The 25,112-nt window shown below is 35.7% G+C and overlaps 1 protein-coding gene across 4 annotated transcripts in view; it reads right to left on the bottom strand.

The window, feature by feature from the left end:
• Positions 1 to 2,861: 2,861 nt before the first annotated feature.
• The window catches only part of slc2a9l2 (solute carrier family 2 member 9, like 2), a 130,657-nt gene continuing 108,406 nt past the window's right edge, over positions 2,862 to 25,112 (bottom strand). For all 4 annotated transcript variants that reach the window (XM_037975176.1, XM_037975178.1, XM_037975177.1 and 1 more), the window contains exon 12: positions 2,862 to 4,016. In XM_037975176.1, coding sequence (XP_037831104.1) covers positions 3,934 to 4,016 — 83 coding nt within the window. In that variant the 3' untranslated portion in view covers positions 2,862 to 3,933. The remainder of the gene's footprint in view (positions 4,017 to 25,112) is intronic.

Raw genomic sequence — 25,112 nt, 5'->3', positions numbered from 1 at the left:
TGAAATTATTGTGTCACACTTTATAAAAAAAGTACATTTTTATAAACTTTTCATTACTGCTTTATAAATAGGTTACTGGTAAATTGGTCAATGGTTTGTAAAGCATTCATAAGTATTTAACAAATGGTTACTAAACTCTGTTCATACATACATATATTGGGAAAAATCCAGTGTTGCACTTTAATTCATTCAGGTAAATGTAATGTTTTGCTAGTTGATTGGGCTATTTTTGTTTTAACTAAACAACTTTCAATGCCAAAACTAACTTAAAATCTATAAATACCCATATGGCTTCCATGCAAGAAACTTACTGACAAATACTATAATTTTTAAAATCTAAATGATGAAAAATAGAGGTAAACAGTGAGGAATTAGCATCCAGGCAAAAACTGAATCGGCATCATTTTTTTACTGCCTATAAATTGTTTATTAAATGGTTACAGGTTAATAAATAACTGCATTGTTAACTATTTATTTATAATTTAAAAGGGCACTCTCATTGAAAAGTGGTAGTAATTATTTTAAGGACTTTTTTAGTGAACCAATATCCAAAACGACACAGTTTCAAGCAGCTTCGGGAGGAGGAGTTTCAGTTTCAAGAAACTCACCTAACAGCAAACGTAATGTTGTATTTATGATTTATGTGACATCTCCTCCCAAACTTGGGAAGTCACTTTAACAGACATCCAGAGAGGATGTGTAAGTGGTTGGATAAGCACAGTAATTTGTGAAGTGCAGCATCACTTCTCAGTGCATCATATTAAAACCCACAGCATATTTCTGTGCAGCTCTACGGTATTATAATTACTTACCCACCAGCAATCTTTAGGATGCCTTTCTGTCAATTACAGACTGACGAACCCAACTGAGAATGCAACTCCTCAAGAGTAAAATGCCGGAGCAGAGATACGAGAGACAACACCAATTATTATTTGCATCACTTCACTGCATACTTCCCAGCTTGGCAAATGTAATAGTAGTGGCGACCCACTGGATACAATCAGGAATTAAAATGAAAGTGATAACACATTGAAATTTAGACACCTCTTTTCTACAATGCAGTATGGAAATTGGACACTTCTTTGTTGTGGCATGACACACACATACATTATTGTGCTTTTGTGAGAGTATATGGAAGGTGGAGTGTCAGCCCTGCAGGCAGAGGGCTTTAAAATGTTGAGTACGCCCTACTGTGAAGCACACTGTGACTGCTATCTAATGCCATGCTTGTCTGCTTCTGTTCAGATCAGTTCCTCTGCTGGCTCCCACCATCTGGTGGGAAGTAGCCCCAGCCCCTTCCAGAACTGGAGAAACTCCAAGAGACTGTCTGTTGATTTTACTACATTCCCTCAAACCTGATGTCTTTATAGGAAGGTTTACAGACATGTGTGTCATAATCATGCAAAATGCTTTTCCTCAGACACACATCCGCCCGTCGTGCATATTTTTTTTTTCAAGTATTTCTGAGAAGTCAATATCAATTCTATTAAAGTATTCAAATCAGATAACGAGGTGCTGTCACTGTGTGCACCATCGTGTTTCCTAAAGGTTTTATTCAAATTTTAGAATCACCATTTGCAGTAAAGAGCTGACTAAGTTATAAAACAAATTCTGCATTTACATCCTCACATCAGCTCGTCATACTGGACAGTGTAATGAGATTTTTTTTTTTATTCCTAGTTTACAACTAGCTGGTGAACACAGTAAAGAAATCAGTAACATTTCCACGAACCAGTAGAGATTAATAAGAAAAATGAGAATTAACAGGATTACTAACAAATAAATGTGACTTTTGAAAGTCTTCGAAAAACGAATTGACATTTTTTTCTTCCATAGATATAAATCATATTTTCCTCTACACTGTGGAAATACCGAGGCAATATCTCAGTTGTGTGTGTGTGTAGGTGTGTGTGTGTGTGCGTGTGTGTGTGATGAAAACATAAATCACCAACATAGTCAATGATGCACATTGTTTATCTCTTTGAGTTTCTAACCAGTGACTTTTACAGCACTCATCATCATTATCATTGCAGCGTTTTGTTTGAAAAGGGTGGATGACCCTCACTCTTTAAAAAATGTGATAGATTTATATTTAGATCACATTTATTAATCATAAAGTTCTTACTTCTACTTTGAGTTCACTTTGCCAGCCCCCATTAACACAAAAACAAATCTGTAATCCTAACAAACTGAGTAAAACGGCAACAGGTCTTTTTTTATTCTTGAAAGAAAAATGTAGTTGCCGTTGAATTTGTTTGGATTATGTCCGAAGTGACTCATAATCTTGATACCATTTTACATTTCTGTTGCTAATTGTTGCTGGTTTTTCTCTTTTTTTTATTGGACAAATCCAGTTATATTCAGCTTACATCTAAAATTTCACAGAGCAACCTCAGCTCTGACTTGTTTTCACTCTTACAAAACGTTAAACCTAACATCTTTGTGTCCTGTTTCACTGTAGCTGTTTCTCATTTAGGTAATAAACTATCTTTAAATTGACAAATGTCAAATAATTTTGAAGTTTCTGCATTTGTTTGTTTGATTGATTAGAGAATATACAACATACATTAATATTCAAAATTATGTTTGTATTAGTGTCAAAATGCAAAAAAATGACACCAAATTTCTGTCTTTTTTATTATCTTGAGTCATTTATATCCAAAGGTGGTCTCCTCACCTTTGCACTTTGCAGCACTACTATATTACAAGAAAAAGGGACAAATCAAACACTGGCTGTAAATCGGCTCTTTCGCCTTTTGTGGCTGATGTTTGGAGGTGTTGGTGAGGAATATTCATTTGGTTCTTTTGCAAAAGCTTTCCTATGTTATTTCAACCTTGAGTGACTCACGACAAAGAAAAGCTTCAACTAAATAGTTTTATTTGACATGAATGACATAAGATTTTTGGCGCTCAGACCGCAGCGCAAGACGCGAGTGTCGACAATAGCATTGCGCTTTGACGAGAAGCTCAGGTTGAGCATTAGAGGCGTCTTCCCCGGGCCGGACACTGGGGGTGGAGGTTGAAGAGAGGAAGGAAGCTTGCGGGGGCTGGGAAACTAGGGCTGGAGGTGGGCTGAAGTTCGGCCGGCGAACGGATGAGGCCAGGATGGAGGTCCTTTTAAACAAGGCTTGCTCGCTGGTTGGATAAGCTGGAGGCGCGGTCGGAGGCTGATAGGCTGGAGTGGAGGTGCTCGACGCAGCGATTGGATGCAGGTGAGGCTGAAGCAGGTCTTCCAGTCTGAATTACGCCTAGGCTTCATCACTTCAGTAAGACGTTTATGCCTTTTAATTATGTTTCTTTATTTTTATTATTCAAAACAAGTAGGTTTTTTTTTTAATTTATTTTTTCCACAGTAACTTGGATTCTTTCTGCAGTTAAATGTCACTGCAGAGAGAAAATTTGTAATGTAAAAAAGGCCTCAGTGTCACACTGTCCGGTGTTGTTCTATTTCTGTAGATTCAACAAGTGAGCACTGAGCATTTTAGTAAACACTTTGCCTCCAGCATCCAGTTTGGATGACTTCATTCCAACTGAGGTTTACCAGTAAACAAAATATAATCTGTTTCTCTGCATTTCAATAAGAAATATAAATCAACAATTACAGTAAGCTAAAATACTGACATTTTCTTGGATATATCAGTAATACAAAACATATACAAAAAAACATGTATTTCAATATTTTGTAATTATACTGATCAAATAAATATGTAAAAAAACAACAATGCCTTTTTTCATATTTTGACCCTGCTTCTCCATAAAGATTGTTTGTTTATTTAAAAAGAGCTCTCCATCTTTGTCACATCTTGGGCTTTTCCATTTGTTTCAGGCTTAATGGATAGCACCAGTTCCATTTCCTGGCCTGGGGAAGGAATGGGCATTTTGTTGATTTTAGCAAAGCTTTGGCTGATGTCCATAAATGTTTTATTTTTGGTTTCAGGGAGGACGACGCAGAGGTAGATGGATCCTAAGGTGCAGACCACCACAAACACCAGGAAGGCAAAGGTCTGCAACTTCTCCTGCACAAAAACACAGAAAAAGAAACATTATAAAAATTATATTTTTATATATAAATTATAAAAAATTTTGATAATTAGACTCACTTATATTTATGATTTGCTCCTAAATCAACTGGTGTTTTAAGATCGGTCAATCCAAAATTTAAGATTGTTAAATTAAAAAAATGCAAATTTAAGATTTTGAACTTGTTAATTTAAGTCTCTGAAACACTCGATTATTTACTTTTCTCCCTGAAGCTAAATCTGGCTATTTTTCTGCTTTTCTAGATTTGTTTTAACTCCACAGGGATGTAGTTTGTGGCATCTGTTTTCCCTTTTCTGTGTCAAACTAAAGATAGAATATCACCCCCATAAATAAAAAGTTTACTTGAAAAAAGAAAAAAGGGTCCCACTTTTAATATTTTCTTAACTAAAATTTAAAAATATTTAAGTCACAATCAGCACAGTATTTGTCAAACTAAGGTCAACCTATTTACTGTAAATATTTTTTCTTAGATGTTTTTGTAAAATATGAAATTTGTCTATATTTGCTTGAACGGATCTGTGTCTAAACACTGAAAGCAGTGAAGCTAACATTGTCCAGTATTTTATGCCAATAATGGAGATTAGTGACAGATTTAAAATACACACGCTAACTGATTGCCCCGAGAGAGATTTAGATACGGAGAGAGGATTTAGGATGTTTGTGAGTGAGAAGGAGAGAGGCATGAGAGAAACTTTTCTGACCCCTCACCAGTGTGTTTCCAAGCTTATAATCCCTGCTCATAAAGGGACAGAACTGAAATCTGGTGCAATGTACCTTTTAATAGGAACGCAGTGGCCAAACAACTGTAAAAATAATTTACCACTTTGAGTTCTGGGGCTATATTACCACTGCTGTGGGTATCTGACATGATTTTCTCTGCATATTTCATAATGACAAAAACATACACACAAATTAAAACGATAAAAAAAAAAACTGGGCCTGACCCAGTTCTCATGCTGCCTGAGTGATGTAACTCTGATCACAGAGACTGTAGACCAACAGAAACAATCTCCATTTAACCGAACACATGCAGGTTTTTGGACTATGTGAGGAAATCAAAGTACTCTGAGAAAATCCACACAGGCATGAGCAGAAACCTGCAAACTCCTGACAAAACAGCCTGGGTGAATAGACAGTCTTTCTGCTGTGAGGTGACAGTGCTGACCACTAAGCAGATATATGTTGGATCAGTAGTGATGTGATATAAAAAGAAATAATGGCACTTTCCACAAGAGGAACCAGGGTCTGGTTACGAAATAATGTTGGGCCACATCTCACTTCTGGTACAATTTTCATGCAGATCCGCTCATAATGTTTTAGGTTAGATGATTTTAAACAAGCCAAGAAAAAAAAAGCACACTATTTAAAATAGAACAATCAATGTCATGTCCAAAGTGGAGAAGGAAGACGTGTAAATATGTTAAACTCTTGGTATATTAACTTTTTTTAACTGGATGATGTTTGGACATTTCAACATTTCCACACTATGACTATTTCACAGTTTTACTAGAAGCACAGGAAACAAGTTTTCAAAGTTGTATAAACATTCAGAATTTTCAGATCATTATAAGATTACAGCTTCCATTTCCATCCATAAACACGCATTTTGTATAATTACAAGAAAAGGATTGTGTCATACTTCATACATCATTTGTGTTGTTTTATATTTGACCAGATCAACAAACTTCAGAGCATTTGACTTATAAAATAATATATTAGTAGGTTCACACACACACCCCCCCACCCCCCACCCAGCATTTTTAAATATTACCAGTAAGATACAGATGAGCAAACTTTGCTCATTCTGGCTGAGGAATCACTGGATAACCCCCGAGCAGAGATGGGACAGGACATTGTGCAGAACAGACCAGCAGTATGGAACCAGATGCATTGGATTAGAAAGAACAAAACAGGGTTTGACAGGATAGGAGAGGTAAGAGTGAATAAAAGAGAGAAGGGGGAGACGTGACTGAAATGGCAATGTCTCAATCCAGGACTCAACTTGAACAAGAACAGGGAGACAAATGTGGTAGAAACTTTTGATTTGACAGCTTAATAAATATGGGTGTCACTCGATAAGTTGCAGGTGAGTACATTAAAATTACAGTGAATCTATTGTAAGACTAATGTAACCCTCATTCTCTGCTGTAATTTACTGATGAATCATTGAAGGAAATAAGAATATTACATAATTATTTGATGCTTTGTAATGGGAAGCTTACAAATCTTGTAATTATCTTAACGTCTTATATATAAGACGTTAAGATAATTACAAGATTTGTTATAAGGTTTAATAAAAATAGTTTTAAATAACATTTCTGAAGTTTTTGGAAAAGGTTGTGAGCACTCTGGCTCTCATTTCTCCACCAGCTCATGATCCTGTCTTCATGTGTAGCTCTGTTTGACCACTTTGAATCTATGTCACTCTCCTTCCTATAGCAACTGATTTCCAATATGAAGTTATCTGGACCCCCTTCGATGTTGTCATGTCTCTGTAAAGGAGGTCTTTACAATACTGGACCCCTCTAAACATGCTGCTGTGCAACCCTGGCTGAAAAAAAAGGCCTTGACCCGTCAGAGGTGTCAAACTTTAAGTCTGTCTCCAAACTCCCATATTTGTCTAAACTAGTGGACAAAATTGTTTACTTTCAACTAAAGTATTTCATGGATTAACATTTGATTTTGGAGATGTTACAATCTGGCTTTAAAGCTTACCATAGCCCTCTGTTGAGGGATTTTAACCCTCCTGAAGCCCTCATAATTGAAGAGAGGAAAAGAAGCCCTTGTAATTTTGGGTCTTTTTGAGCCAAAGACCACGGGGAGGTTAATGGCATCTTCCAGTTTTGTGAGTCTGTACTGCTTGTCCTACTGGACCTAACAGCTGCCTTTGACACCATAAACCTTGAAATCCTCATCTCAAGGCTTGAGCAAAAGGTGGGCATCACAAGGTCAGCATTTTAGTAGTTCAGGCCCTACCTCTGATAGAAGTTTTTGTGACAAGATCAAGGATTTTTTTTCCACCTATGTGACTCTCCCATTGAAGCGACTTCTGTTGCTCGTTTGCAACCGGTTACAAATTATGCAGCTCGATTTTTACGAGGTACAGGCAAACGTGAACACATCTCTGCAGTTTTGGCTTCCCTTCTGAGTTTCTTTTAAAAATATCTAGTACATTTTTGGGTCTATTAACAGTTCGGCTCCGACTTATCTATGTAAACTGCTGCAGCCATGAGTACTGCAGTGCTCTCTGAGGTCAGCACATCAGATGCTTTTAATGGTTCCAAGGATGTGATGCAGCTCAAAATTGCTTTTTCAACTGCAGGTCCGAAACTCTGGTTTGCCACCGACTGTTATGCAGACTCCCTCACTTGCCTTACTTTTACTCCCAGGCTTTTGACCCATTGTAAGATGACATTGACCTTATTGTGCTTTTATTTGTTTATTTGTTCGTTTTAATTGTTTCTTATTTTTACATGTGTAGATTTATGTATTTTGAAATCTGTCTTGCACTTGTTTGTTTCATTGTCCTGCACTTTGGTTGATCCTGTTGCTGTTTTTTAAGTGTGTGTTAAATAAAGTAGTATGGTGGTTCAACTTGAGATAGTTTCATTTAAAGCTTTAGGAGGTGTATTTAAAGGTAAATTGAGGTATTTTCCTAAATCTTTTGCCTTAACAAGGTGATCTGGGAGCTTTTTCTTTTAAGCTGTCTAAAATATACAGCGAACTATACATAATATACAGAGAGTGTCATAACGAGGGGAGACAGAGACAGAGGCAGGGCTAACCCTAACCCAGAACGCAAAATCATCTTAAAAAGGAAACTAATTTATTAACTAAAACAAACAGATAAACAAAAGAGCTGATGTGGCAGCAAAAAACAACTAATAACAAAGACCAAACAAAGGAACTGGGCATGGCAGGGTAGGGCAAGGAGCAGAACATGAAAACACAACAACAACAACAACAATGATCCAGCGGGGTGGTGGAGAAAATGACCAGGTTATATGCACAGGGGATAATTATGGGAAGTGCGCACAGGTGAGTGATTACAATGACTTACAGGTGGAGATGGGCGTGGCAGATAATCAGGGGCAAAAGAGTGACTGGGGAGGAGTGAATAGTGACAGCAAACAGGAACACAGAAACAAACAGAAAACCAGAAACAAAACAGAAGCTTACACAAATACCAATAACCATGACAGAGAGTGGATGATAAAACTGATAAAAGAGAATTGTCCTTAAGGCTCAAAGGCAAAAGTTAGTGATTTATTAAGACTCTCTGCCACTGAGCCCAGTTCTTTAATCTTTATTCTATTGCTTTCCTCTTTACATATCAGTGAGCCTTTTCATTACAAGGCAGCATCTGCTCATAGCAACAAATATTGCAATTGCCCCCGTAGCAAGGCCACAACATAAATAACAGCCCATGTCTCCGATAAATCACCCGATTTGACAAAACAGCAGTGTGTGTTCCGCTGCAGAAGAACAGCTTTTCAGGCCACGTTAGGGCACACTATGGTAGGACACACAGGAAGGACTGGGTAAGATATGAGTTGGTCCTTTCGAATACAACAGTAAAAAATAAGCATAAAAGGGATGAAAAAGAGCACGTGGTATTAGAGCAGTACATTACTGAACTAAAAATTTCAGTAATGACATGGGTTTAACAGTGATATTTAAAAATGACCTGGTGTCCTTGTTAGGAAATATATGATCACAGTCTGTCGTTACGGAGGCTTCGGTGAGTCATCGGTGGGTGTGAGCTGCGTACTGCGGTATAGCAGGAGGCGATCTGTATGTTAGTGTGCGCGTTGTGCAGGTTCTGTTCACATTGGTAGGCACAGTGCAGAACATTTAATGTAATGCATTTGAGACGGGGATGCACGTAAGATTAAAGTGCGGATAGTCAAACTGAGCCATTCAACAATTTTTTTAACCGATTATCATGAATTAGTGAGGTCACACTGTGAGCATGACAATAAAAGATTACCATCACGGCGACAGAGATAAGCTGTGTTAATCCTAACTCCTAACAAAGGCAAACACAAAAGCATAAAAACTCACAGTAAACTCATGAAAATAAAATGTGACTGGTTGTCTGACTTTAGAAATGTTAAACACAAAAAAATGAACGCTGTTACTGTAAAGCTCATTAAATGCTAACAGGTAATAATCTCGCTCAACACTGATACAAAGTATGCCAAGATATTAATGTTATTCTAGCAGCACATTAATTTCAAGCCATTATGAAGCATGTTCTGATGACGGCACAACAATTTCCTAGAAGCTCTGCAAGGACGTGGAGGACTTCTCATTTGCTCCAGCTTGTTCTTTTAATTCTTTAAAATGAAAAATGTTATGCTGTGTTTTAAAACTGACAGCAACGTGAACGGAAGGAAAACCTACTTTGTTGCTCTGTTGGGCTTTCTATTTTAGTTTATTGACTGAGCAAAAACATCTTCTTTTTTCATTAGTTCTACTTTGCTCCTTCCTAATTTGTATTTGTGCCTGGAGAAAGGAACAAAGACGCATTTGATAAGCAAGGAAATGGCGACTCAAAAGATCTCAGAGGGAACTTTAAAAAAGTTTCTCTGTGTGACAAACTGCAGAGTGCTTCGACGTTCAAATCTGCCTCAACAACAGATGCAGGAAATGAGGTCTGCTGCTGCACTGCTGCAGATACTGCTCGGTGATTTCACTCGTTAAAAAATGTAAAATTATGTTTCACACTGAAAGAAAAACAGAAACCAAAATTTTAGTAATTGAATTAGGATTAAGCCTTAAACAGATCAGGATACTCTTAATTCATTTTGAATTTCATAATTTTATATAAAAGGATTATGTTGTTTCTTTAATAAGATCAAGTTTTTAAAGGTAAAACCGAAAGTGGACTTAAGTAAAGAAAATGTTTACTAACTGGTAACAATAAATTTTGTCTTAATTATTTTTATTTAATTTTTAAAGCATTTTGTTTTATATAAGATGTTTTCACATTTTTCTTTTCATTTACAAATGAAGCATTGGGTGCCATCTTGTTTTTATAAAGAGTGATCTGGACTTTGAATTAAATTGATTAAAAATCCAAAACTTTACTAAAGACCAGAGCTTGACTGAATGTTTCTTTTGTTTTTGTTTTTACTGTCAAGTCTGACTGATGAAGCTGTATAAAATGTTGCTTCTATTGAATAGAAAAATAAACTACAATACATAAAAAAAAGAATAATGCATTGCATAAATCTTTGGGGCAGTGTTAAGGCACTTACCTAACCAAAATAACAACTGGAAGTATTAGACTCTAAAAGTAAAGAATTAAATTAAATTAAAAAATTTCTAAAGATTAACATTATAGCTAAACTAAAAAACAAAACATAAAAAAAAATTACAGACCATACTAAAAAAACCACAGATGCCAAAATGGCCGTATATTCTGTTAATAACTTTAGGGTGATTTTCTCAAGATAAGCAGGCTACTTTTATTTCATTATCAAGGAAATGTCAAAATAAAAGAAGCTGGTTTTTTCCTCCTTCTCAAAAGAACAAAATGATTATAGAGCAAAAAAAGAAAAAAACTAGTTACGTTACAACCAGTTTCATCATTCAGCATCGATGTCATGACACTTGGAGAGGATCTATAACGGTAATAGATGGAACAAAGATGGATGTTCTTTGATGCAACACTTTCAGCTTGAATTAGTTGTCAGTCCAACTGTCCTGATGCTACTGACACGGTACATCTTTGGTTTATTTGTGATTTTGAATCAATTAGATATCACAAGAGAATGAGCTTTTCTACATCAAAATAAATAACCTGCTAACTCAAAAAACGAAGCTCATTTGTCGTGCAGTAACAAAATAAACAATTTGTTATCTTAAGGCAACGGCCATAAAGATAAAAACCATGAAAATGAATTTGAAAGCATTTTTTGGCTTTCATACAAAAAACAATTAAAAATGTTTAAACGCACACAAAAAAAACCCCAGAATAACCATAAAACTAAGTAGTTCCTACTAACTATTGCAAATAATGCACAACAAATACAGGGACACAAAATCTATAATAAAAACTCAACAAGCTTAGATGGGATGAATCACTGCAGTCATCAATACGATGTCTTACATTTACTGTACTTATTAGTTTCTTTATTTATCCCTTAATAAAAGGGTCAAACTCCCCCTCTCTAAAAGTCCAAGTGATGTCTCCTCAGTGGTGTGTCATGCCTGTACAGAGATGTGACAGAGCAGGAGTGTGTTGTTGTAGTCGGGGTCAGAGCTGGTTTCAGGTGGAAGTCAGGAAGCTATGAGTCACTTCTGTGATCTAGATGGCCGGCATGTGCCTGGGAGTAAGAGGGCCCAGCAACTCGAACACTGCAACAACAGAGGCGCTGGCTGCCTAAAAATAACCCTCTGTCGCTTCTTGTCTCACACACTTGTCCACACCTTCCCCGCTCCGGTCAACCTTATCTCCTGGCTTCTTCGCTTTGCTTTTCCAAATGTATTTTTACCCCTCTCCTGTGGCATCGCTTCCTCTTTGCAGCATGCCCTTATTATCTACTTACATGTTCAGTTCTACTTGTTCCTTTATTTAATTCCATTTATTTCAAACAGCCTCATTGCACAACCGTCCAAACGAACAAGCTACTGGTTTTATATCCCATCGCTCTGTTTTCTGTCTCTCGGTTTGGGTATCCATGCTGAAAAATCAGGAAAAATAGGACACCTTTTGTGAGTGACACTGCTGATCAGGTTCCAATGCTGTGTTCAGCCGGGAAAATCTGCATCTTGCCATGCATTTTACTTGGACACCTGTCATCTACCTGAGCGTTCATGTCTCCCAGATGACAACAATGCTCCCTTGTAGAAGCAGCCGCCTCAAAGGCAGGACAGGAGTAGTTCCTGCAAAAGCTGCTAGGGAGCGGTCAGAGTCCAGCAAGTGCCAAATGGGGAAATGAAAGGGAAATTTGCTCCTTCAGTTTAATAAACTGCACACATTTGTGTTACCTCTGAGGTTCATGAATAACAGGTATTGAGCGTTTTGGGGCTTAAGTAGCACGGCTGCTCTTTTTCATGGCAAAATGCTGCTGCCAGGATTGTTTCACATCTCTTGTGTTTGACGTGTTTTTGTCTTTTTGGCAGTAAAGGCAAGAAATCTGCGAAAGAAAAAAAAAAAAAGCTGCATCAAATTATTTTTTTGAAGGCACATTCCAAAACCAAACATGGAGCTTTTGATACATATGTTTAAAAAATAAATAAGAAGCTGAGAACCATATGCGGAAAAATTTGTTCCTACTATGATAAATGAGGCACGAATTGAAAAATCTATAATCATTGATTAAAAAAAAGCAAACCTCTGACTTTAATTTTTGCTCTTTTTCTCAAATTTGGCACAGAACAAAAAACAGCAATAGACAAAAAGATTAATTCTGAAAGAATAACTTTGCCCTCCAAGAAACCACCATATAAATGTGTGATTCAGACACTTGTTTTCAGCTATTTTAGGCTCATTTCACTCTTAGCCTTCCAACACATGACACTCATGGTGGTGCTGACTGAAAAGACAAAATTAGGTTTATCTGGAGGGGCTGAAAAGAAAACAGGCGGAAAGCTTTTGACAGAAGGTCAAAGCGGCGTCCACCATGCCTCGAAGAAACGTCCTCTCTGATCTCTAAGTTCTGGTCTGACTTTTATTCAACTCTTTCTGTTTTTCTCCATGAATATGTCCTTCCAGTTACAGTGAGTGGGAGTGTGTTTTTCTCAGGTTTCTAATTTGGCTTGTAGACGCATTTGTGAGTAAAATCTGTGTCTAAAACTGCATCGTGAGAGACACTCAACTTATGACTTTAAAAAAATAAATTAAAAACGATAAAGAAAGGCTCCTTCATGTTTGTAATCCTGAAACCTCTTTTGATTTTATTATTTTTATGGAACACTGCTTGTCTTGGTTGATCCGATGGTCATTTAACAACAAAATGTGTCATGGAGGAAGCTGCATGTGCGTCCTTTTCTAATAAAATATTTGAGTGTTCAGCTCGTCCTGCTTTTCTGTCACATTTAGTTTATTAGAGAACACAGATCAGTAACATTTTATGAAGACCGTTAAAATCCTGTTTCTGTAAGTCGACAAAATTCAGCCAGAAACATCCAGAGCTTATCTTGTCTGTGGTTAAGCTCAGTATTTAATCGAATCCTGCTGGCTCAAGTCTTGGTGAGTGCTGTGGGCTAAATGTCTGCATTAAACTGCGTCACATGGAGGTCAGATCCATTCCTGAATGACGCTGCTGTGATGCTCGCTCATCCGTTCATTTCAAGGGACAAAAGAGTGTCTGAAAAAGCAATCTGAGGCGCAGGATGCAAATAATGATATTTAAAAAAATATCCAAGGACTACAAACGTTTAAAAAAGAAACTGGCACAATCATTAAGAGGATGGTTTTCTTGAGCTATTGCACTTTGTGTATAGTGTAATTATGTGTAATTAAAATATAATTGAATAAGTGAAGCCATCACACATTTTTCTTTGGCGATAATTGTGCAGATATAAACTCTAATAGACACAATCATTCAAAGAGGAAAACAAGTACACACATGTATTCAGCAGAATGAACTGACCTGTCTAGATGTGAGACATCGCCTTGGCCCTCCTGCAGTTATTCTTCTTCTTCTTTTCATCTAATGTTTTTGGGTAATATTTCAGGAAAAAATAGATTCTCAAAAACTCTTTTTTCCCTAAAGCTGGGATTACAATTTGTGCCCCATCTATATTGCTCCAGTTGTTTTTAAAAACAAAGATTCTTCTGTAGCATTTCCACCTCCTGTTCACAGAGTTTTAGAAAAAAAAAAAAGACCCAACAATTTTAAAAATGCCTTCTGAATTGGAGGGTTTTTAAAACTATATTTTTGGTGCAGTATGGGTATTTCAGTTTTTTTGTTCAAATCATTGCTATGAAATCGTTTTTAGAAACGGAAAAAATAAATTCCAAAGTACAAGGCTTAGATATGTAATGATGAATACATTTTTAAATAATGCTCTTGTGACATCGTGAAAAAATTACTGTAATAAAATTCAATTTCCTACAGTTTTTTTCTCTACAAGTCTTTTTTCTGAAATTTCATCCATCACCAGATATTTCTATTAACTGTAACTTACTGCTTTTCAAATCAATTACAATAATTTTATAAAAAGTCAATAAATAATTAGTACTTAAACAGGTTTTATTAAACAGCTTATTTAAAAGAGAGGAAAGTTTGGTGAATATAATTTTGTTCCAGCTCACTAAAACTGAAATGTCAAATTTCATTAGGATCTAATAACAAGTGCAACATTATGACCATGGGGAAAGTTCTCTCTATAAAAAGCTTGGCAGGACTATGTCCTCATTACAGAGGGCAATTACAAGACAATTATAAGGCAAACAGAATGTACTGTATATATGTGTGTATGTACTGTATATTCTGATTGCCTCTTTGTTTGGTTCTATTCAACTTTTTACAGATTTTATCAGCAGATTCCTCATCAAAATGTTTATTATTATTATTATTAATGCTTGAAAGAATCAGTCAGTGCTTTTGGATGATTAGATAATTTAAAGTTAGATTAAAAAGAGTAGAACGCTGCACCTTGAAGGCATCTTTAGCCTAGATAAGAACAAAGCCAGCCTTCTCAACAAACTGAAGAGTAAACATCCACGGCTGGTTGTTGCTTGTGACAAAAGGCTTTTTTGAAATAAATACAAGATTTTCTTTTAAATCTTTAAATGTTCTTGAAGGACTAGGCAATTACTAATGTCACTGTAACTGTCATGTTCCTTTAGTATCATGTCAAGCATTGAGCTATTTATTACTCTAACTTGCCTTGGAGAACAACTTGTAGTGTATTTTTCTTTTTTTATTTCATGCTTATTACAAATAGCTAAGAGACACTTTGTTGATGCAACAATCTCCAATTTATGACTAGTTAAGCCACGTCTTAAGAATTTCCTGTATCTTTAAGACCATCACTCAGAGAATCAGGTCATCCTGCTGTCCATTCATCATTTGTTTTATATATATATATATATATATATATATATATATATATATATATATATATATATATAAAACAAATGATGAAGAGCTATCAAGAAACTGATGGTATTAGTGTATATTAATTTAATGGTACAAAAGTGTAGGATGACAAGTGACATCAAGTCTGTCACAAGTCAATAAACTGTCTGCAATTATTGTGAAATACATGTGATTTCAGTCTTAAACACAAACACAAACTAGAGTAAAGCTTAATTTTAAACAATACTTAAAATTTGAACTTAAAAAATAAAATTCTTTAAATTAAAAACTGACAAAAACAAAACACAAAATATAGTATATAACTATTATTAATAAAAATATACATTTAATCATGCATTATACTAAATTTAAATATGCTATCTATTATCTGATTTATATCACACTAACATTTTGACAACAGTGAATTTCTTTAGATTGAATTGCATATTATAATTTATGGAGTGTCAAAATGGTTGAAAGTCCTCTCTGGAAAAACATTTGATTTTAAAAAGTCCACAAAATGTAAAAAGCCTCAATAAGATTTTATTTAGTGTTCTCATATATTTCCCCAAAAATGTTTAACTGGGGCCCATTTTCAGAAATTACTCCTCATTCGGACTTTTTAAGATAAAAATATCCTATAATTTGCAGTACAAAACTGAACTGTCTCAAAGAAATCATTTATTAAATAGACGTGTATCAGTAAATTTACCTTTTTTGTTCCAGAAAAGAAAAGAATGAACTCCTCCCTGTAAGGGACTTTGTCAAATCAAAGACCCATCAATGGGAATTACAACTCTTTTAAAAGTCCATTCAGAATTGGATTAGTGGGAGGGGAAAAAGATGGTGTGAGAGCCATTCACAAGATCAAAGAATAACACAGCTGGGAAGAAATTTGTACATGAATATGCACAGCAGGTTAGCTAATGTGTGGTAAAATTTCCAACCAGACTGTAAAAAAAAGCCTGAAGGGAAGGTCAAAATCAGCAGCTGTTCTTCTTACGGTGTAGACTCACACGTTTAATTGCAAACTCTGAAGCATCCAGATGAATTCTGATTTGGGATTAAATAAATTAGAGATATTTAAGCCAAAACACTGTGTAAACCTTTCCTAGCTGTTCCATAAAATATATAAATTTGATGTTGTCCTGAGCTGAGTGTCTTTCACTGCAGTTCAAAGGTGAGAGGTATGTTGCAAAGATTGGTTTACATTTTAATGCAAATAAAACAATAAAGTGCACAAAAAAAGTTTTACCTTTAAAATACACGTTTTATGTAAAACACTCAACAAGAGCTACTTAAATTTGTAAAAGAGGGCTAAGGAGCAACACATGACACTGAATAAACTGCTGAGCACCAAAATGTACGACATCAACTGAGATCACGAGGATAGCAGATAACAGAATAGCTTCACTTCTTAAATGGTACCACTCCAAACGATTCTCTTATATACAGTAAATCCTGTTACACAATTCAATAACAGTTTCTTAGGAAATAATTCAGTTGATGTTTATTGTGAGTCAAGGTATCCATCCAAGGTAATATACTGTGTATTGAAAGATAGTTTATCTGACAGCTTGGCCATCCAACGCTATATAATGTTTTTATCGCCTCTTCCTTGAGATAAAGTGGAGATAAAACCAATCTATAAAAGATGATTAATGCAGCTTCAAAGAACGCCACAGCCGGCTGGATCCAACTTTTGCTGTTACGCTGAAGAACAGACTCGCTAAAGACCCCTGGCAAGACTTTAAAGTCAGATTCAGAACATCAAAGATACCAGGACAGGAAGCAGCAGAGCAAGAAAGAGAGACAGTAAACTCAGAATCCACATACAAGTTGTGATGCTCTCCTTTTTCCCCCAACAAAACTCCATCATACATGCTGTACATGTATATAAGCTCATTATCATCTAAACACATGTTCAGAGCAGATCAGATTGAAAAAATTTTGCTGCTTGTAATGTTTTTGCTACAACTACGTTCATTTTCTTACCTGACAATTGAGGAGAAGGAGCAATAGTTTTATGTACAAAGCAGCACTTAGTGTTTGTAGTGGGAAATCTTTTGAGCATACTGACATATGGATTGCCCAAAGGGAAACTAGACGAGGTGTTTAAAAACACAAGCTAAAAACATCTCTTACATCCAACCGTCATCCATCCATCCATTTTCTGCACCCACCTTTCCATGCAGAGTCACAGAGGAGCGGGTGCCTCTCTCCAGTGTAAAATATAAAGTACACCTTGGACAGGTCATATGTCAGGGTAATTGCTCTTTAAGAGTTCAAAGATAATGTTTAATGCACTGCTATTACTGCATAAAACTGCATGTAAAACACAATTTTCCAGAATTTCTTCCATTCTATGGATTTGTATACTTTTTAGTCTCACTAACATCTTAAAAACTTAAAAACTTTAAGATTTAGCAACCATTATAACATTATAGACTTCCATTATAAATAAGCAGGACCAAACTAAAGGTTTTGCTGAAGGGAAGACATGTCGCATCTTTCTGTTTGTGAGGGCTGCTTCTTGCACACATTTAAAATTTGTTCCAAACGTGTTTAAAATGTGTAGTTGTTCATTAAAGGAGCATCAGACATGCGTTATGGTTTTTGTGGGAGTCACAGAGTTGGACAACTAAAACAGAATTCTCTGTAAGAGCTGGAATATCGTGGGATTTAAAAAAAATATACAGATCTAATCTAATCCAATTTGTAAATAATAATTGTGTTTTTTTCTATTTCAATGATGATTGATGCCCACTCATGGTTCCTCCTGTTGTTTCTGCAACCAACAAAATGCCACTGACTTGTGCATTTTGTTTGTTTTCCCATCCTATAACTCTGATAATAGGACGTTTAGACTGCTTGAATATCATAGGAATTATAAATCAAGCCGCCATCTGCTCGTCCATCTCTGTAATCAGGTTGAAATGTTCTTACCTTAGTCGATTTTTACACACAATGCATTTAATACCCTAGACGGGAAAGGAATTCTTATTAAAAAAAATAGTGACTCCTAACAACTTGTTACACTAACTTGATATTTTATCAGTCACCTTGCAGACCTGCTACGAATGGGTCCCTGCACAGAACCAGGAAGCTGCAGGGAAGAATCCTCTGACATCCTCAGGTTAGGCAGAGATACTATAAATGAAGGCCAGTGCAAAATATCAAACAGGACTCTGTGCTGCTTTGTGTGGCAGAAGACTATGCACCCACTACCCCAGGTGTAATTCCTCTCCACTACAATTGATTAGGAGGTGGGCCAGCACCTGTTAGAGGAAAAACCTGTGCAGGACTTTTAGATTTCAATTTCATCTAGAAAATTAAAATTCATCATCAGTGCCCGGTGTGAGAGGCTAAACCAAGAGGCTGGCTATCGTCTTCATGATTCCTATGCCAAGCCTGAATTTAGAGTAATAACAGGAATATGATTCCTTATCAGCGGTGTTGTCCTGACGTGTTATTTTCCCCGCAGGGCTGTGAGACGTTATCAGGCAGCCAAATCAGTTCCCCCTCTGCTGTCGCCCCTGACTGACTCTCTGAATGTCTCCTACTCATCTGGGCTTCAACCATAGAGCCGCATGCTTTTATGCAGCTTCTTTTGGAGAAGAAAACGTGCAAGAATGCCCAGAAGTGGTAAACACCTCTGCTTAAAGGCACAGTGACCTTGGACAGAAAAGGCAGCCCATTGTCTACAGCTGATTGAAGTGTGCCTGCAAGATGATGAGGTAATTTTGAATCTTATTTTTTCTACAATTTTGTTTCCCAAGCTTGAACTTGTGTATCCAGTGTTCTTGCTTTTCTGCCAGTGATGGCTCGGCATTAACAAGGCTTAGTTCATGTCAGTGACTTGCCGACGGATTTGTGGTGGATATTGATTTGGTTTATAACTGTGTAAAAGGATAAAGTTCCACCTGGAGCTCAGAGCCAACTCTCCCCATGGCAGTGCTGCATCACAGGCCTCATTGAAGGAGGTAATCGGTTCAGGACATCTGACTTTACAGACTAAGAAGATTACCAGGAGTGCCTTATTTCTGTGGGGTTGTCTCTGTGAACAGTCAGGTCGGCATCAGCAGAAAGCCAAACAGAAAGTGTTTATTTCTAAGAACACTGAATGAGCTTTAAAAATCGAATTTTAATGAAACAAACATTGCTAACATCTAGTTATTTTGTTCTGTAAATGCTGTATAATCTACAAAGATAAGAGGACAAGACAGTAATGAATAATAAGAAAATACTTGGTTTTATGATAGGAAAATGAAGATAAAGTGATTGTGTCCATCAGAGTTCTCTGCTTCTTCTGTTTGTTTGTTCACTAATTTGTGCCTAACTGGTTATTATGGCTACCGTGAGAACACCATAGTTCCCAATACTTTTAGCAAAATGATTTACTACAAAAAAAAAGAATTACCTTTTTTACATAGGCTATTTATAAAATTCTCATTTTTGCCAACCAGGCTAAGGTGAAAAAGGTGATTTTTATTTAAGATTTTTACACAACCAATTTTCTTGACCAAAAATGTGCTGTGATAAGAAAAAAAAAACGGACAAATTCAAATTATTAAAAACATTGGCCTTTGACTTTTTAAAAAGTTAAATAAAATAACCTGTTTCTGTCTAGACTTTACCCAAACCAAATTTTATTCTAACAGGGACGGTAGAGAAATGTAAAAAAAAAAAAAAAAGTTTTACTACAAGCAGCACAAAGCTCAGAGGGATTTTATGATTCAAAGCTCCAGAGGACAGAGACCTTAAGTGAAAAATTAATTTTACATCTTTTTATGAAGAATTTCATTACTTTCACTACATTTCTCCAGCAACTGAACCTTTTTAGCACTCTGAAATTTGAATGAGATGCCACATTTAAAACCACTGAAATTTTCTTCCATTAGGCAATAATGTCATCAAATAAAGCTTTTATGTTCCCTCCTTCCTTGTTTTAATGAAAGTCATCAAAGATTAAATGAAAGGTACCACAAAACAATTTGGGATCATGCAAATTACTTAAAAACATGTCAAGAGATTTTTAAGAAAATATGATTTTCCTTATGATGATGAATAAAAAACTTATATTTAATGTTTTACACAAACATAACCTGTTCAGCATTTATAGAACCTGTTTGAAAAAGTGCTGTATTAAGGCCTCTGTACAGTTTTTTTTTTTATTTTTTATTTTACACTGGCACGCAGAAGGGAAGCTCTTCAATAAGCTATTATTAATAAGCTATTAAATTAGAGTAATATGATGACAGAACATACAGCGTGGATTTTGACCACAATCAGTGAATCTGAACTATTACTATTACTATTCCCAGTTATTACTAATTGTATAAATAGATATGATTCAATGTTAGATTTAGATTTATTTAATTCTATATAGACACATAAACAGGTGAGTTAACAAAAACAACAATTTCATAATAGTTCAAGCAAAAATGCTAATTTGAAACACCGACACAAGCTGTCTTTCAGAAAACAAAATAGTTTAAATAAATTTTTTTAAAGGGTTAAGTGAACGGTATAAAAGAATGAATAATTAAACTACAATATTCAAATTACTAAACACGGCCCTAGGTTTGTTGTTGAATCAGCCAAGATTTAGCAACTTTCTTGCCTTAAAATTAGCCAACTGCAGTTGGTTTTACTCCTTTCACAGAAAAACCTGAGCAAACGTATGTAAACATTGCATACTAAACTCTGATGGATCAGACTCAACATTTTCACAGAAACATTTACACTCAAATTATATGTGCAGAAAAGGTCTGCATGTTTTAGATTTGTTTGTTTTGTTTGTGTTTTTTTGATATTTGAAGCTTTAAAAATGAAGGAAATTAGTCCATCTCCCCTGAAATATCGCAATAAAAACATGAAGTGCAAAGGTCTTGACTTGTTGTCATGCCTGTGGCAAATAAATTCAAACTTCCAGAGCCTTCCCATGAATCTTGTTTGCAGTAGCTTGGCCTGTATATAGTTTTAAATCCCGTCAACAGCCTCAAAAAGTTTCCTCCCTTTTCATGACGTGCTGATTATCTCTTCACCATGCTGCTTTCCATCTACATGTAAGATTTTAAGAAGGAGGACAGTTGTTGTCATATATTCATCACTTAAAAGCTGATTATTTTAAATGCAACAAACGAACACCAAAACATACTATGTGACTCAACAAAACAATCCATCAATTGAATGACCGAGTAATGTTTTCTTTGATCCGAGCAAGCTTCTCGGATGGGAAACAAAATGTCTTCAACTACAGAAGTCCAGTTGCTTTAATTTTCTCTTTAGTGTTTTCACTCAAAAAGTTGACTTTAACAGCACAAACGCAACATATTTATTGCTAAATGCTTGTCATAGAGGCCTGTGCAGTGAATACCTCTCAGGTTAAACCTAAAGATAAATGAGTGAAGGTCAAAGAGAAGAAAAACAGACGAGAACTAAAGAAGACAAGTGAGTGAAGGTACTGATGTAGACTTGCCTCAAGCTATTGTCTGGTTTTGGAGTTGTCTCCTGCACACAGGAGACTGGGTGCAGTTTCTAAGAAAGCATTCTTCTCTCTGACACTAATCGGATATTTTGCCTTAAATGACCAAATTTGCCTAATTATTAACTCTCATGAAGAACATACTTAAAAGAAGGCTTCCTTAGACAAATTGAAGCTCTTCATGATGAGCTGCTGATTATTGTAAATAATTAAAAGGATGATGGAGAAATTCTGATCTGCAGAATCTGCTGCAATTTGTTGTCAGCACAATTTAAAGAACACATTGTAAAACATGGGCCCTTCCCCGCTGTTATTTATAAATGATATTTTATTTCCTCGTGCATTTTCTTATAGAGTTCGTAGTCAGGTTTGCTGTAGCTGAAGAGTGCATGAACACATAAACATTTGTTCATGTTCACATATTTTTATCCACTTTTTAAAAAGTACATTCAGTCAGTGATAATCCAACTTAACTCTGAACCTGCTCTGAACATTTTTAATACAGACAAATTTGATGCTCAAGAAATGAAATTCATAAATATTACATTTGTTTTAAGCAACATCATGCAGACTTGCTGCAAAAAAACAACAATAAAAAACAGAAATGATGAACAAGAAATGAAATATATTTTTTCTTAATAATTTTGGTATTTTCTTAACAAGACACAGCTACAAAGTTTAGAACATGTGTAACCAGTATCAGTGCAGCCGAATCTGAATAAGGTATTTGGGAAGCAACAAGTAATGTGTTTTTATGACAGTTCTTTCCAATTATTTTCAAGTAATAATAAGTAAATAAATAAACACAATAATAGTTGCCTTCCTTCATGTAGCTCACTGTAGAGCTAAGGTTAGTATCTCACTGGGATGTGACTGTTAACGACACGAAATTGTGAGAAAATTAGCAAATTTTCCATTGCAGTCCCTCTGAATTATGAGTGTTTGCGACCGAGCAGTCAGGGACCCATATGGCCATGTTTAGATGGGTAAATTTAAAAAAAAAAAGACGACCTATTGAAAAACTGTAGTCTAGGCCGTGCACATTATTCAGCTACTTTTGCCCACAGAGTACAACTCAGCAGCCTCTCCCACATTTATGATTTAATCTACTGAAGTACATGTTTGATATGCAAATTTGGACAAGTTTTTTGCTTACTTTTATTTGGCCTGATTGGACCTGGGCATTTGTAGCCTCGTATGTTTTCTGTCAGACGAGAGATCCTGTTCAAAATGCAGCTCTAGCGGTCTTTAGAAGGTTGGAGATGCCCACAATTAATTTAGGAAAGATTCTAGACTGATTTGAGATACCTGCAAGAAATCTGCAACTATTTTGAGAAAATATTTTTCGCACACATTGTTTGAACATGTTCAAACAACAAGGCTGCAAGACAAGACTATAGCCTCTGTGACCCCGGTGAGGAAATGGGAAACGCCCAGGGACGTTTAGATGCCTTTTGGAGACTTCCTCACAAATACCATATATATATATATATATATATATATAATTCATAGCAGTATTCTTTCAGGTTTCAATCACAAGATGTTGTAAATTTATGTTGCAAATCTATCTTTTTTTTTTCTTTTTACAGTAAAATCATCACAGTGTTCAGAAGGGCAAATAACCTTAGATGTAGTAACATGTTGGACACATTGTCAAAGTATCCATAAAAGGGTCTCAACAAAGAATTATCAGTGAGTGCAAACATTTAGTAGCACTTAGTCTTAGAGGCACATGTGACCCAACATTCAGTCTTTTTACAGTTAGGTGCAAAGCACAGACATTATCACAGATGGCATTCTTTGTAAAATAATGAGTTACATTGTATTTTAACAAGCATTATTTCAATATGCAGCTGCTTTTTAAAATAATATAATTTGTATTTTGTAGAGCCTTGTAGGTGTGCAGTTGAGCTTGATTTTATTTAAATATATTCAGATTTCTTTGTTTTTTTTTTACTGTGTGCAGCTAGACAATTAAAGCAATAATGTTCATTATTCTTGATGTTATCTGTTAAACATTCAAAGGGTGGTGGTGAGGTTCACGGCGCTTACAATGTTGGCATTTATTCAGCTGTTAATTAGGTTCTTTGTATTCGATCTAAAATATTTTATATTAAATTCTGAAGCTGGATAAACATGTTTATCACTACGTTCATGAAAAGCACAAACCAGTATTACACTTAAGTCAGCATCATAAATACAATCATTGTTTCTTGACACAGTATTGCCTGCCTGTGTGCAAATTCAAGTGCCTATTAGCAAAATACAATTTAATGACGCTTTTAGAAACTAATCATTGGATGCACATTTACAACTGATTAACCTTCGGAGCAAACCCTATTCAAGATGACTTTAGAAAACAAAAAAATGACTATAATTTAGTCAGTTGTAAAGATATTGCGGTAATGATTGTTGTGGTTATAGCTGAGAGTCATATACAACACATTCTCTAAGTGGGACATCTTGTGATATGAGATTGTGCATAATGTCATTTTCAAAGTTTGACCAAAATCTCTCAAAATTAAATGATCTTAGTCTAAAACTTCATCATGAAAGGTGGTGGGCGATATGCATTCTTTCAAGGAACCTTTGATTTTATTATAGCATCATTATAAAACGCAGGTGGATCAAAAACAAAGAAAACTGTCTGTGTGCACCTGTTTTCTGTTTTATTTGAATACAGTAACTACAGATAGTGGGTGCTCGGCTCTCATGTTGATGTTCATGCACTTATCATTCCTGTCATGACTCACTTTTCACCTAATACACCTTGTAAACAAATGTCCTGCAGTGAAAACATCCTGTCAGCAGCAGCAGCAGCATCCACACAGGATCTGTTCAGCTGCAGCTTTACTGAAATATCAAACACATCTTGAAGTCTGATTAAATCATGCAATTCTGAGAAAATTACTTGTAAAGAGAATATTCAAAATTAAAGCGCATTTAATTAATGCAATTTGTCAGCTCCTGTTGAAGGTTGGACTCATTGTTTTCCCACATTTTTAATAATGAAGACCTGCAGCTTCGTTTATGAGACTTTCACAAGCCCTCTGGCCTCTGAGCAAAAAAAAAATTATCGATCTCAACCATTTACAGCATCATCTTTTCATTTTTAAACTTTGTACAACATCGCCCACAGAAGTATACAGCGTCCATGACATGACTATCTCTGATCTTCTCACAATATCAAGGGAAATAAAAAGTGAATCTCATAATCCTAGATGAGCAATAAAAACAAATAACCTGGTGGCAACTTGCTTGGAGTGGCTCACCTTCTTCTCTAAGGGTCTCTAGTGAAGGAAGTGAACCCAGAGTTTTAATTTTATTTCTGTGTCTGACAAAGTTTAGTCAGGTCTGAAAGGAAAGAATGAAGTGCAAAAAAGACACAATAGATCTTTTAACTGAAATATTTTTGTAAAAAAACACAATACTACAGTCCAGCTCTGATGCTCTGGAAACTTATTTGCAATAAGTGCAAAATGATTCTGTTCATAATCATACCATGAATCACTGCCCTCAAAGAGCACTTAACAGCTGTATCCACT

The sequence above is a fragment of the Kryptolebias marmoratus genome, linkage group LG4, assembly GCF_001649575.2.
Source record: "Kryptolebias marmoratus isolate JLee-2015 linkage group LG4, ASM164957v2, whole genome shotgun sequence".
Classification (NCBI taxonomy): Eukaryota; Metazoa; Chordata; class Actinopteri; order Cyprinodontiformes; family Rivulidae; genus Kryptolebias; species Kryptolebias marmoratus.
This window is presented reverse-complemented; position numbering and strand designations above follow the sequence as displayed.